The sequence below is a fragment of the Acanthochromis polyacanthus genome, chromosome 9, assembly GCF_021347895.1.
Source record: "Acanthochromis polyacanthus isolate Apoly-LR-REF ecotype Palm Island chromosome 9, KAUST_Apoly_ChrSc, whole genome shotgun sequence".
Classification (NCBI taxonomy): Eukaryota; Metazoa; Chordata; class Actinopteri; family Pomacentridae; genus Acanthochromis; species Acanthochromis polyacanthus.
Window position 1 is genome coordinate 27,881,452 of NC_067121.1, and position 13,444 is coordinate 27,894,895.

The 13,444-nt window shown below is 39.1% G+C and overlaps 1 protein-coding gene across 2 annotated transcripts; it reads right to left on the bottom strand.

Annotated features, from left to right (window-relative positions):
- Window positions 1-146: 146 nt before the first annotated feature.
- LOC110948962 (endophilin-A2-like) lies at window positions 147-12,566 on the bottom strand. Of its 2 annotated transcripts, none has more exons than XM_022190751.2 (8): window positions 12,369-12,564; window positions 6,742-6,810; window positions 6,383-6,599; window positions 6,017-6,150; window positions 5,678-5,836; window positions 4,376-4,479; window positions 3,812-3,945; window positions 147-2,842 (listed from the first exon to the last, which is right to left on the bottom strand). In XM_022190751.2, exons 1-8 carry the CDS (start codon window positions 12,411-12,413, stop codon window positions 2,655-2,657), a joined length of 1,050 nt encoding a protein of 349 aa, XP_022046443.1. In that variant the 5' UTR covers window positions 12,414-12,564; the 3' UTR covers window positions 147-2,654. The 2 variants fall into 2 exon arrangements, with proteins under 2 accessions (XP_022046443.1, XP_051809581.1); XM_051953621.1 differs by having other exon boundaries at window positions 2,707-3,684; window positions 12,369-12,566.
- Window positions 12,567-13,444: the final 878 nt, after the last annotated feature.

Below are 13,444 nucleotides of genomic sequence, written 5' to 3' on the forward strand. Positions count from 1 at the left end.
TCAGGTAGAATGTAAGTAAAAGGAGATTATCTGAATCTTTTGTGCCAGTTTTTTTAATACCTACAGATATATGATTAAACTGTTTCAATAAGAAAAAAATGAACATTATTTTATAAGAAACAATTATTTTCAAAGACACACAAGGGGACAAATTACTTAGCATTTATTTGAATAAACAAATGAATGGCATACATTCATACACAATAATAAACATACAATGCACAAGATTACATTTAGTACAGAGGTAATCCATACATCCTAAATATAATCCAGGATAATCCCACTTCTAGTGTCCCCATAACGTCACAGTTACAAAAACAAGGCATTGCATAAGACTGAAAGACAGACTAAAGCTGTAATGAAGACACATGCAAAGAAGTTCCTTTTTCTTTATACACAGAAAACTCCATTAAGATTGTGCATAATAAAAATAAAGCTTTGCGGCTGTTAATACTTCATCAATATTGCAAAGTTCAGGCACTTGGTTTAGTGTTTAAGATGTCAGCTGCAGCACTCAGACAACTATTTCAGCTGTGACAGCAGCAGCCCACAAAAATTGATCTTAGCCCTTTGTTCCACATTATTCATCATCAATAATATGCAAGCTAAAAACAGCTCATCCTGAGCATCTGACCCTCCGTCGCTCATAAACTGAGGGCCTTTGATTTAGTGTAATGAGGTGTGTAAACCTGCACCTGAACCACATATATTACTCAGCACAGTCGAACCCCCCCAGCCCTAAACATACCATGAATAACAGAGGAGACATCAGAACATAACATTAAGAGCCACATACTATGATAGCAATGAGGGTATTATTCCAAGTATAGACCAGGAGGCTGAGGTCCAGAGGCACCATGGGCTTGGGATAGGGGCAGATAATGAGAAAGGGGGTAGGAGTACAGGGGCAGGTGGTGAATAAAGACTAGTGGGGGAGGGCATAATCCACTGCTGTGTGCCCTTCCATTCTGAAAAGACCTGTCTGTTCCACTCCCAGTCTAAATGGAGATGGGAGAGATGAGTGGAGCTGGGGGCGGTCTAACAAGGGGATCATGACGAGAGGAGAAAGTTGGCATTTTAGTGAACAGCACAAACCCTGACAGGTCATAGTTTGCTTGTAAAAGGCTTAATTGGAACTGAAACCAGCCTTTGTGTACAGACCTTCCTCATTATTTGTAAATTGAGTACACAATAAGTGGGAAATTGTGTTTTCCATCACGTCTGATACACAGTTTCAGGCTGAAAACAGAGGCAGGTACAAAAACACCAAACACACTTCAGATTAATTTCCATGCTTCAAATTACAGGCTGGAGTACTAAAGCAAAGCTTCACCCCAGCGCCAAGGGTGAAAACAAATCACAGACAGAAAATTCATGGACAAACAGTTCAATAAAAGACCTCGAAATATTGTGAGTGACACCGCCAGCAGTATCAATAGAGCCTGAGAAAACGGAGAAACTAAAGGACATATGGGTTTTGCTTTGGTGTAACGCTGCACAATATTAGAGGTGGGAGGAGATAATGATTGCATAGAACCATCTCAACTATTTTACTGAGTTTCACACATCAGGATGTATGAAACACATATACTGTGATGACAATAAACAGCTTTATGCAATTTCAGAATAAGGGCAACTTTTCTTTGGCATCACTGCTGAGAAACATTATGGTGGAGTGCTTTAAAAAAACAACTGAGGTGTAGCGGAATAAGCTCACTGATGGCTTCTTAACAATTAGTGAGATGAATGTAAGAATATAAGGAGTGCATTTATGGATCCATCATGTTTTTAAAAACGGACATCTAAAACTTTCTGGTAATGCTAAAATAGCGAATGTCTGCAAAAACTGCAATTACAGAACAGCTACAAACAGCAGTGAGTTGTTATCTAGTGATTCACTCCAGATATTGATTTTTTTTTAATGTTTCTATATTTGAAAACCTATCCTCACTGACACCAGGACAAGCCACCCAGCGTGGATTTGGTGAGAGATAACCAAAAGAAATCATAGGACAGTGTCACTCAAATAAACAGCTAAGAATAATCCTGAGCACCACCAGGTGGCAGTGGAGGATAGTGTCAAAGATTGACAAAAGGCAGCCAGTCGTCCATGTTGACTCTTACAAGTCCATGAAAGCCGGAAGGTAGAGTTTAAAGATAGGAGTGTAGAAAAGAGTGCTTAGAGGTATACGTGCATATACATGCATGAGTGTAGTACCTATATGAACAATACACAGAACAAAAGATGTTGTTTTGTAAATATAAAATATGAAAAAATAAAGTAGTAGCACTTCTTAGCATTTGTGGGTCTGTTTCCTTCTGTCCTGGTGATAGAGGTGTAGTGTACAAAGTGCATAGGTGCAATAGACAATGATTATAAAGACTCACAATATGATAAATGCACCCAAACATCATGTCATTATTTCACTGATGGAACAACCCCTCTGCTCTTAATGTTTTTACAAGTTATTAAATTGTGACAGAAATATAAAAGTATGTCCCCTTTACTCAAATAATCCTTACATACAAAGAATTTGGTCACTTTCTTGAGATGTTTATCCTTTAATTACAATAAAGAAAAAATATCTTTTGGTAGTTGAATTGATAAGTTATCCTCTGTACTCCCCTTTATGTCCCCTCTTGCCTTGCTGTTTTCAGTGTGGCAGAGGCACTACCACTTCAACATAGTTGTTGGGGAAGTATCCCGATTTTCCACGAAGGCTTCCTTCAAACCAGTTCTCATCAATGTAACTGACCAAGGTGATGATGTCACCCTCGCGGAAGCCCAGCTCTCCATCATTCTCTGGCTCAAAGTCATACAGAGCTTTACAGCATGGCTCGCCTGCAGACACACACAGAAGTAGACATGCAAGAGAGAAAGAAAAAAATAGTCATATCATGAACAGAACTGTTTTTTTTTTGTAATTTCCATCAAGCAAGATTAGTATATTCTCCTTTAAAAAGTTTCCTTTCAGGATGTTTTCCAGTAGGACTCTGGAATTGACTGACCTAAGCCAATAAAACAGAAAATATTGAAAGGTATAATTTATAAGTTAGTCATCAGTAAGCTGATGGAGAATCCTTCTGGAGCTCAAGATTGAAATCTTTGGACTGATGTTACATTGCAAAATCACTGAATTCCAACCATCATGTAGAGGAAATAAATGTGAAATGTTTTGGTTTTAAATATTAACTTTTGTTATTTAGGACCATCATCTTTTACATTTGTATCTTGTGTTTGACCATTGCAATGAATGACCTACGATTAAAACCTTGAATATTCCATCATCAATCTTGAGGTTCAGAAGTTTGAGGAGTCAGTGAACAGGCTGTCAGATGCATACAAATCAGCCGAACCATGACAATGCAGGTGGAAACTGATGACACTTTATATCTGCAGCCTTGGTCAGACAGAGTTATATTTCTATTGACAAGCACCGTTGTTTTCTGTCCTGACAGACCGGACACAGTGGACCCAACAAACACCATTCAGGAATGTTAGTTAAATACTTTACAACCGCACAGCCATGCGTACACCTCTCTGTCCCACAGATGTGCAACAGACTGATTAAAATTAGTCAAATTTGTTCCATGTAGGCGACACGCCATCCTCATCTGTCCACTCACGCGATCTGCTCTTGACGGAGGTTCTTTGAAAGGATGGACTTGGATATTGTGCTGCGGCTGGTTAATGTTGCAGAAGGAAAGACACATCAGTCATAAAAATGAGACAAACTTGCACACACGCCTTGTTGGGACAAGGCCTTGCACACGCACATACACACAGCTCACATATAGAAAATAAGTTTACCAGGAGAGTAAGCTGGAGGGTTTGAAACAGCTGGGGTGTATCCTCCGTTTGAGTGCTCCACCTCTGCAAAGTCAAAGGCTGGTCGGGGTTTGGGTGTGTATTCACGCCTTGGACGCGACTGAGCTTCATTCACCCTGCGCACAATCAAAATCAAAAACATTACCGCTCTGAGCTCAAGAAGAGATCTACCAGTACAAACACAGGCAGGATCAACAAAGAGTCAGTTAATTTTCTTGGAGGATATAATCCAATCACTAGAACCAGAATTAGATTTCCAAAAGCAAAACACATCTACATTAATTTGTCATTCCATAAGTAAAATCGCTATTTTGATTCCAAAATGGAGGGAAATCAAACTTAATCTGCACCCACAAAACCAAAGATAGACAATATCAATGTATAGTGTGAGTAAATAAGTGATTTGTGCTCCCTATCAGCCGATGCTTGACAAGTACGACTTGTAATCAGATGGGTATGACTGAATCATCCTTCGTCACAAGCCAGAGGACGCCGCCTCAACATACAAAAGGCACGCCATCTTCCACAAATAGCCACACTGCTGACCTTTCTCTCAGTTTGTCAGAAAGCTCCTCCAGGATCTGTGAGGCCTGTCTGTGGTACTGCAGCAGAGACTCCACAAAGGAAGACAGCTGACTCACCTGCTCCACCTACACGAGCACGAACAGAAGAACTATTTCAGAATTAGACCAAACACAGAAACAGCTCTGAGCCTACGATAAACAAACCCGTTCCTCTTTAACTGTTGGCATTCCCCTCTCTCATCAGCCCCTTTGTGTATTATTATGTCAGAAATCACGATGACTTTCTTTTCAGAAAGCTTTGAGGCCCCTCATTTGCACATGAAAACAATAAATACAGACTGAACGGGTTTGACAAGCTCACTCTACTGAAAGTCACCGTGGAAAAATACACAGCAGCTACAATGTCAGCTGACGCATAGTGTCCTTAAAGACACATGTCATGCTTACTGAGGAGCTGTGGGCTGAAAGCTACATGGATTTCCAAAGGATGCAGTCAGATACAGATGATCAAATAATAAAGGCAATAAAGTTAGTTTGGCAACTACATTCTGTATAGTTCTGAAGTTATCTGGAGTTGTCTAATTTGTCCCTTTAGCTTAGCATGCAGCACTACATAATGTCAATTTATCCATCTCCTGCAGTGATTAGTTGTTTTATTCAATCAAAATATGCATCAGATTGCATTAAATACACTGATTCTCTTTATAAACTGATGATACAGGACCTATATGTCTAACTCTTGTCTCACAGATGTCATGGTGACCATAAGATTTTCACAGCTAAATCTTAAATTATGTTATAGTAAAGCACGGTTTTATTTGGTGCTGATTAAACTGGGTGACTCTTTTTTTAAAATACTATCTTAAAGGTTTAAAATCTTTTTAGAGCCTATTTTAGTTGACTTTATTGTTCATAATTATGCTGACATGGAACATATTGATGCCACTCAGATTAACCAGTGGTTAAAATGACAAGTTACTGCATCTCTAAAAGGAGCAAATCCCAAGTACTAATACACGCATTCATTTTGCATGCTGCTTGTTGTGTATATTCTCCTTGTGGAATAATAAGAACAGTCTCACTAGCACTACTGCAAACGCACAATTTAGGCATGTACAATTCTGCCACAAAGTACTCATTCCAATTATGTGAAAACCACGCATCACAGAATATTTCAGTTATATCGGTCTCCTTGGTATTAATCACAGGTGTACCAACAGGTGTCGATCTAGCAGGTAAAACTGATACATATGTTTAACTCGGCACATTACAAAAACAAGTCCAGTCTGCAAAGTAAACCAAGTTTAGACTACCAGTAACTCACATCTGTTTCCAGCAGGTTATGCATGGAGCTCTCAGCCAGCTCTTTGGACTCGTGGAACTTCTCCAGGGCCTGTCTGATTTCTTCATCTTGGATTTTACCCTGACGTTTCTTTTTATAGTCATAGTCCAGACGACGGCCCTCCAACTTCTTCAGGTGGTGCTGAGTGTGAATATCAGAGCATTTTAAGTTCAGATCGTGACTGTTTGGAGAAATTTTCTGAGCCACTAGTATGATTCAAACGTATGCATGCAATTGTTTGACATCTGGACATTTTTCATACTCCTGTAGCTGACACACAGACTGCAGAGATCATACTATATTTCATCTCTTTGATTCTACCTGAATGTCTTTGATGTCCTTGTCAGCGACTGCCTGTAGTGGGTCAATAAAGTTCTGCTTCACATCAATATCCAAAGAGTCCTTGACCTCGGCCATCCTCTTCATTGTCTCTCCTATGTCTACTAGAGCCCCACCTGCAGATCACATACACGCCAAATACTAGCATTAGAGGGTGTAGGAAATTGTAATACTATTACAAATAATTATATTTTTTACTAAGGAAAATTAGAACGCATGAAAATACAAGTAGAGCTACACAGTACCCCTCTGTCCAAATGCTTCTCTGTTAATAGTTTCTGAGTATACAAGATCAGGTGCATATCTCTTCCACTGTGTATCTCATCCAACCAACTCTGTTGTTCTTACCAAAGTTGTTGTCTTCGCCCATCTCTCTTCCATATTTAGTCATACACTCCCCCAGAAGACCCTCAGGCTGGGGGTAACCTGGACTCTTCACCTGCCCACGGATTTTGGACACGGTGTTTAGCATGGAAAGCTTAGCTCTTGTTGCTGGGTTGGGCTGGAGGTACTCCGATGTCTTACTGAGGACTTCCACAACTGCTTTGCTGGTAACATCTGCTCTCTGGTGACAGGATAGGAGACAATAACTGATAACTGTGCACATATGCAGAGTTGTATGTTTTACATGGGTGAGAGGGGACATTATTTCACAGCACAAAATATTGCTACTCCACACATGAACTATGTTAAAATATATGGTGTACCCTTTCTAGGTCCTTAAAATCTTCATCCAGTTTGGTTCCCTCTGCACCTCCGACTTTCTCACTCACCATCTGTGAACACAGAGCAAACAGAGCAATGACGCAGACTCAGTCAGTATGTTTACTGATATTCATGAAGGATTACTTATACGACTGAAATTTGTGCGGCACACTGACAGACTTGACATTCTATGTGCGTCGTTTTTGTGGAAAAACACAGAAATTCAATGCGTAAATTCATATTGATATCATTGTAAATATTTCTGAAAACTGTCTCCCGTTTTTCATTTGCAGTTGCATGAAAGGCACTGGGCAAAATACATGCTTTTAGAGCATGACAAATTTTGTCTCATCAAGACGTGTGGTAAACAGTCAACAAACAGGCTTCTCTAAACAACTGGCAGGGGAGCTGAAAATTAAGACAATTTGTGGCGAGCACGGCAAGACACAAAATAGTTTTTCACTGTTCTAAATGTGGGGGCTTTGAATCACACTATTTTCACAGTGGGAAGCACTACGTGAAAGAAAACAGTTGCATTTGTAAGCTGTCCTAGCTGCCAAAGGTGGGGTATTAAGTACTGACTTAGAAGGATGCCTAAACCTTTGCACATGCCATTATTACTTTTTCTTTTTTGCATGTGATTTTAACTTCATGTACAAGTTATAGAGCTGACATGGGATTAGAGGCTTGCTAAAGGCTGAATGGAGGGAACATGTTGTCAAATGGCCTGTGTTAGACCTGTAAAACAATTTCCTGTTCTCTGTTTCCAAACTTTAATGGATATTTATGTCCAGCCATTTTGTTTTTGGTTTGACACAATTCTGAGATTCCAAGACATGCCCATCTTTTCCATCAGGGGGGAAACCTCAACTCTGTTTGAGGGACGGAGTTCTGCAAACTAGACTTTCCTCTGGACTGAAAGCCTCGATTCCATTCGGAATTATACCAAAAGATTTTCCTTTTTCCATCAGGTCAGCACACACACTGCAGTTTCCTACACTACAACCACATCCATGGATAATTTCACTAAACACAGATGCTAGCTTCATCTTTCTCTCACTCAGTTGGCTGGCAGGCTGACCAAACAGAGACTCATTGTGTGTGCATTCTCATTTGTTTCAACTCGGTGCAGCTGTCAGCACCACACGGCACATAAAACTGTATGACCAGATGGATCAATCAATCTCTCCAGTTTATGTAACGGACAGGCCTGGCAACATTCCTTTGTATGGAGCACTCAGTGGCTCTGGAACTGCCCCGAGGAATCTTTTCCAACTGGTTCACGGCATTTAACTCTGCTCTGCGTGCTCCCTAATTAAGAAGTTGCAATCATTGAATCTCTTGGTACCAGATGTGTAGCTATGGCAAGCACACTGGCAAGAAAAAACAGGAAAATTCTTTGGACTCTTCGCCTATTTCACTGCATTAATTTGTAATGAAAATGTGACCTCGACTTGAGCCAAATCACATGTATAGGCAAACACAGTAAGTTTGATGCTAAAAAGACAAAACTATCTTTTATACCTTTATTGAACAAACCGAGTCGAACATTTCCAGTGCTGATGGAAAACGTGCCAGTTTGGTTTAAAAGTCAGAAATTCTTTCACTGAAATAGCCTCAAATATATGTTTTTGGAAGGTGCAGATCAGACCTGCACTGTGTTCAGAAGGTATTTTGAACCATTCCTCTTTTCTTCACTGCTAAGCCATTTTCCTCGAAAACATCTGGCATGAATGGCATTCCACATATCTGTACTGGTTCAGGGTCTAGACTCTGACTAGACCAGTTTCTCAGTTTGAATCTATCCTGACCAGACAGCCACCCTGACATTATCCTGTAAGACACTTTGATGCATTTGGTAAATAATTTTAGGCTCAGATTCAGCAAAGCGATGCCCTTTCTATAACATACATACTCCTGTTTATCCCAAAACAATTCAACCTGCAGTGATGTTTTATTAGAGAGCAGCGCCGTCCCCTGAGCAACTATGCACAGTGTGAGGTAAATTCATGAGCAGAGATGTTAATCAGCTCTAGTGATGCCTTTGACAAATTAGCTATTACTCCAGATTTTATTTATTTTTTTAAAATCTGGCCAAGTTCTTACCTCAGTGCCCACTTCTAAGAACAGTGGCCATAGCATGATTGCCAAGTGCCTGCTCAGGGAGAAGCTTTGGATTTGTTCTGATTTCCATACATAATGTAGTAATGTCTTAACCTATTTCTATAAATTAGTCAGGTAATTTGGTATAGTATATAATATTGTAGATTCTTAACCTTAATATTTAAGTTCATTGGGTTAATTTGTATTATATATAACACTACAGAGTCCTAACCTCAATATTCAAATCAGGCAGGTACATTTATAAAAATAAATACTATTGTTGGGACCTAACTTTTCCATTTAGACTTGTTGGTAAATTTGTAACGACTTAATTTTTCTATTGGAAAGCACTTTGGCAGAACTTCTGTGGTTTCAAATGTACAATATAAATAACACAGACTTGACTAGTACTAAATCATTTCCATTTATAGACAATTTGACTTTGTTAATTAATACTGTACTTCTTTGAGATTATTCTGTAACCATTTGCTGCAAAACAACCAAGCAAAACAGTAATGCTTGATTGTAATTCTTCTGAGATTTCTTGTTTGCGAGGCATGAATCTCATCACATATAAGGCCATCCATAACCTCACCCTTCCCTATCTGTCTGATCTCCTCCACATCGCCTCCTCCACCTGTTCTTTCAGATCTTCTTCCTCCATCCACCTCACAGTACCCTCCGCCTGCCTCAGCATCATGGCGAGCAGGACTTTGAGCTGCTCTACTCCCAAACTCTGAAACTCACTCCCATCGGACATCCGAAATATTGACTCTCTGCCTCTCTTCAAATCCAGACTCAAAACTCCCCTTTTCAAAACTATTGATTCTCTCTAATTGTCTCTTTCTTTGTGTATGGTTCTTATCTGCTCTGTTGTATTTGTTTTTCTTGTAAGGCAACCTTGGGTGTCAAGAAAGGCGCGTACAAATAAAATGCATTGTTATTATTATTACCAGCAAACGATTCTTGTGAACAGCAAACTTTGACGTGTGAAAATCGGTTAATATTTTTACAAATCAAAGCATTCCTGACACACATTTCCAAATTTGATTCATTGACTGGATGGCAGGTTTTGCTGACTCATGTCACTAGCCTAGTGCTTTACATATTGTTTTTCTAATCTATACTTTGATTCATATAGACAAGAACAGTACAATGATCAGTGTGTTATTTAAAATAAACTGTGTCTATACATGATTGCAAGCTAGGTGAAGACATGACCACAAAAGAAGACAAATTGCAATTGTAAAGGGTTTGGTTCATTGACTTTGTTGCCAGTGAAACTGTGTGAAATCCAAACAAGCTTGAGGTAATCTGGCTTCATAATTAAGTCCACTGTGACTAATAAACATGTCTATGTATGTATTCTATATGTTTATGTATTCTATGTGTAAAAACGTTTTAGTTACATATAATTAAGCTCTTAGCAATTTAGAACTATTTTACTTAAAATGCTGAAAGCTAAATTTAAATAAGAAGAGATCAAAGAGGCATTATGATAAACACCAGGTGCTCAACGGAAACACTACATGTATATTTAGCAGCTTCCTGACTAGTTATTCTGTTTAATCATTAATTCAACCAAGTATATGTTTACTGCAGTATGACACACATTGTTAGGCAAATAACACAACTGATTACACTCCTTCTCCGCCCCGTTTATTTCATTCCGAGCCTGAATCACAAGATGCCAGGCATGACGAGCGCTAATAAAGGGGAAGCTATTCAATATATGTGCTACAGGTTTACGGTTACACTGTATGTCCCAACAGTAAATCTTCTGGCAATGACAGTTTGTGGCAATGGCAACCCCCCTGCACTGCTCAGCTTTTGCAAGAGCTTATTTGGAATACATGGCTTCTGTGCACTCAGCCTTGGTCTGTTACGATTGCTGCATTGCCACCTCACTGACTAAACCTGTGTCGTCTAAGAGCTGGAAGCTTGTTTGGGCAGAGTATTCACATAATTAGGATTCCATTACACACCCACTGAGAAAGAAGCCACCACTTGAATGTCGCAGAATGCCAAGGCAAAGCAAGGACCTGTTGCAAGGATGACATCCTCAGAACATTGGCCACCAGTTTTGCAACTTGAGTGTCATGTTTGTGGTGTCGGCTTCAACAGCCTTAAAAATCAGTAGTCTAATTTCTTTCCTGACAGGGATGAGCGCTAGTTTTACATTGAAAGCATCACATATACCTGGCTCAATAAGTCAAAGATTTTTTTTTAAAGCAGAAAACATAGGGCTGTGACACTGATGCATAAGCAACTGGGAAAATCTGCGCACAATCAATCAAAAACACCAATCAGACATTTTAACAACCTGGCACAAAGTCCCTTCCATTTGTTTAAATATCTGACTTGCTTCTATGAACTTCCAAGTCAATCTGGCGCCTATTCTAAATTGAACATTAAGTTTTTCATGCATACTACAGTGACAGCGCAAAATGGAAACAAATTAAATTTCAAAATGACAAGTTAAACAATGGAAACAGTTCTGCCAAAGCTGAAAACAAGACACTGTGTATATAATAGCAAATCATCTAAATGCCTGCTTGTTATTCTGGATCCTTGTTAAAGACAAATAACTGGCATTGAATCATGACTTTTCCTTAAGAAGTTAGAATACACAGGAGTGGAAATACACTAATTAAATTACATGCAAACAGCTTTACAAAAATAAACATGTCGTGACATTATCTAGTGAAATCAAGATGTTCACATTTCATTTCAAGGCTATAATTGGAAACACAGTGGACACTGAGTTTGGTATCAACACAACACGTTAGGTAATTTGTTTTTCTGATGTAATGTTTTAAGAACACTGTGCAATCCAGCAAGCTTAAGATAATACACATGAACATTCGTTGTTAACCACACATCGAGTCAGCAACAATACTGCTCCAGAAACACAACAACATAGAAAAAACTGAACACCAACCATCTCACTCAATATATTCATTACACCAGACACTCATTCTGACTTCTGTGTCCGTCAGAGGCAACAGGAACTTCGGACAGGTAATGTTGATCGTGTACTTTGGCACATACATACACTAATACTAGATAAGTGTTTGGTCGAATGTTGACTGCAAACTCAGAACAATTAACCAACTGACGACCGACTCAAAAGTACTGTAAAGTGCTTGAATACAAAAAAAGAAATACTATGTAAACATCAACTTTAACGTTAATTTGAGGAACTAATTAGCTAAAACGCTGCGTTGCTAACTAAGTTAGATTAGCATTGGCCAACTTATCGTCAAGGGTTAACTTTGACGTTAACTACGAGCGACAACACTTTGACAGTTGTTGAAGTGTTTAGTCGCAGCGTAAATGGTTGTATACAGCAAGTTAAGGCGTTTTATAAAGCTGCCTTTTAGTCAATAATTGTTTATCATCAACCGTGACATTCTCCACTGTGATTAACCAGCTAGCTTGAAGCTAACGCAGTAAAAGTAACGACAGTGCTAGCTGGTTAGCTAAGCGCTATGGCTCGTGTTGAGAAAAAAAGTCGCTCGTTTACCTGACTAGCTTTGTAAAATTGCTTCTTAAATCCTGTGATGGACATCTTGCACCGTCAGAGCTGCCACCTGGACCTCTTTAGGGGGAAAATGTGAGGAAAATAGCTGCTTTGAGTTCACAGCACAAACAGGAGTCGAGCAACACGTCTCCAAACTTTGCACTATGGATGAGAAACTTGCTAGGCAACCACAATTTCCTGGCCTGAGCTGAATGTGGGAGGCTCCTTCCTGCTGGATAAAGTGGGTCAAAACCAGACTGTATGAAACTTTGGACTGTACAGAAACCATAGACTGTACTGAAAAAAACAGTCCTAGACTGTATATCATAGAGACACAAAACATGAAACCAAACATCCTTCTTCTCGACACACTGACTCAGTTAATGAACTGACTTTGACAGACCTCCATAAACCATTACTGTACTGTATACTGCTGCTGCCAACTTCTCTGTTTATATAAAAAAAAGTTATTTGAGTAGAGTCTGTTTTTGGCAATCAAAAGACTTATTCTTGTAGTCCATACTAATGGTATCAAAGAAAAAAAGTATTATATACAGTGCATTTGTTATCAAATAGTTGTGATGTTTAAAATTTGAGTAATTATAATGTCAGATCAATGATTTTTGAGACCATCTGATTATTTAATCACACATGCAAAGACCTATTATATTGTACTGTACAAAAGTTTTATACACAGTAAACACAAAAACACCAGATATTATCTTCATAACAGTACCAATTCTCCCAGGTGTGTCGTTTTAAACAAATTAAATTACTTGCTATAGTTTCTCTGTAGCTACAAGCTACTTCAGTTGCTTCTCTGTCTTCATGTAAGCCCAGACTGTCTCCATGATATTCTGCGGGGGCCTGGACATCTGCTGCATTACTTTTGTGGCTTGAGAATCACTTTTTATGAGTCTGGCTGTATGTTTGGGGTCATTATCATGCTGCAGAATGGATTTTGGAGCAGTCAGATACCTTCCTGATGATACTGCACTCTGGATAAGGGCCTAAACACCTAAGCTGCCTAAATACTTGTTCACATATATGAACCCAAAAGCTTGAATAAGACACAAACA

Excerpts from the sequence above, each read along its gene's own strand:
- LOC110948962 (XM_022190751.2), bottom strand. The coding sequence starts at position 12,413 with ATGTCCATCACAGGATTTAAGAAGCAATTTTACAAAGCTAGTCAG. Across the intron at positions 6,600-6,741 it reads ATTTTAAGGACCTAGAAAGG|AGAGCAGATGTTACCAGCAA; the intron begins GTACACCATATA and ends TCCTGTCACCAG. Across the intron at positions 4,480-5,677 it reads ATAACCTGCTGGAAACAGAT|GTGGAGCAGGTGAGTCAGCT; the intron begins GTGAGTTACTGG and ends GTGCTCGTGTAG.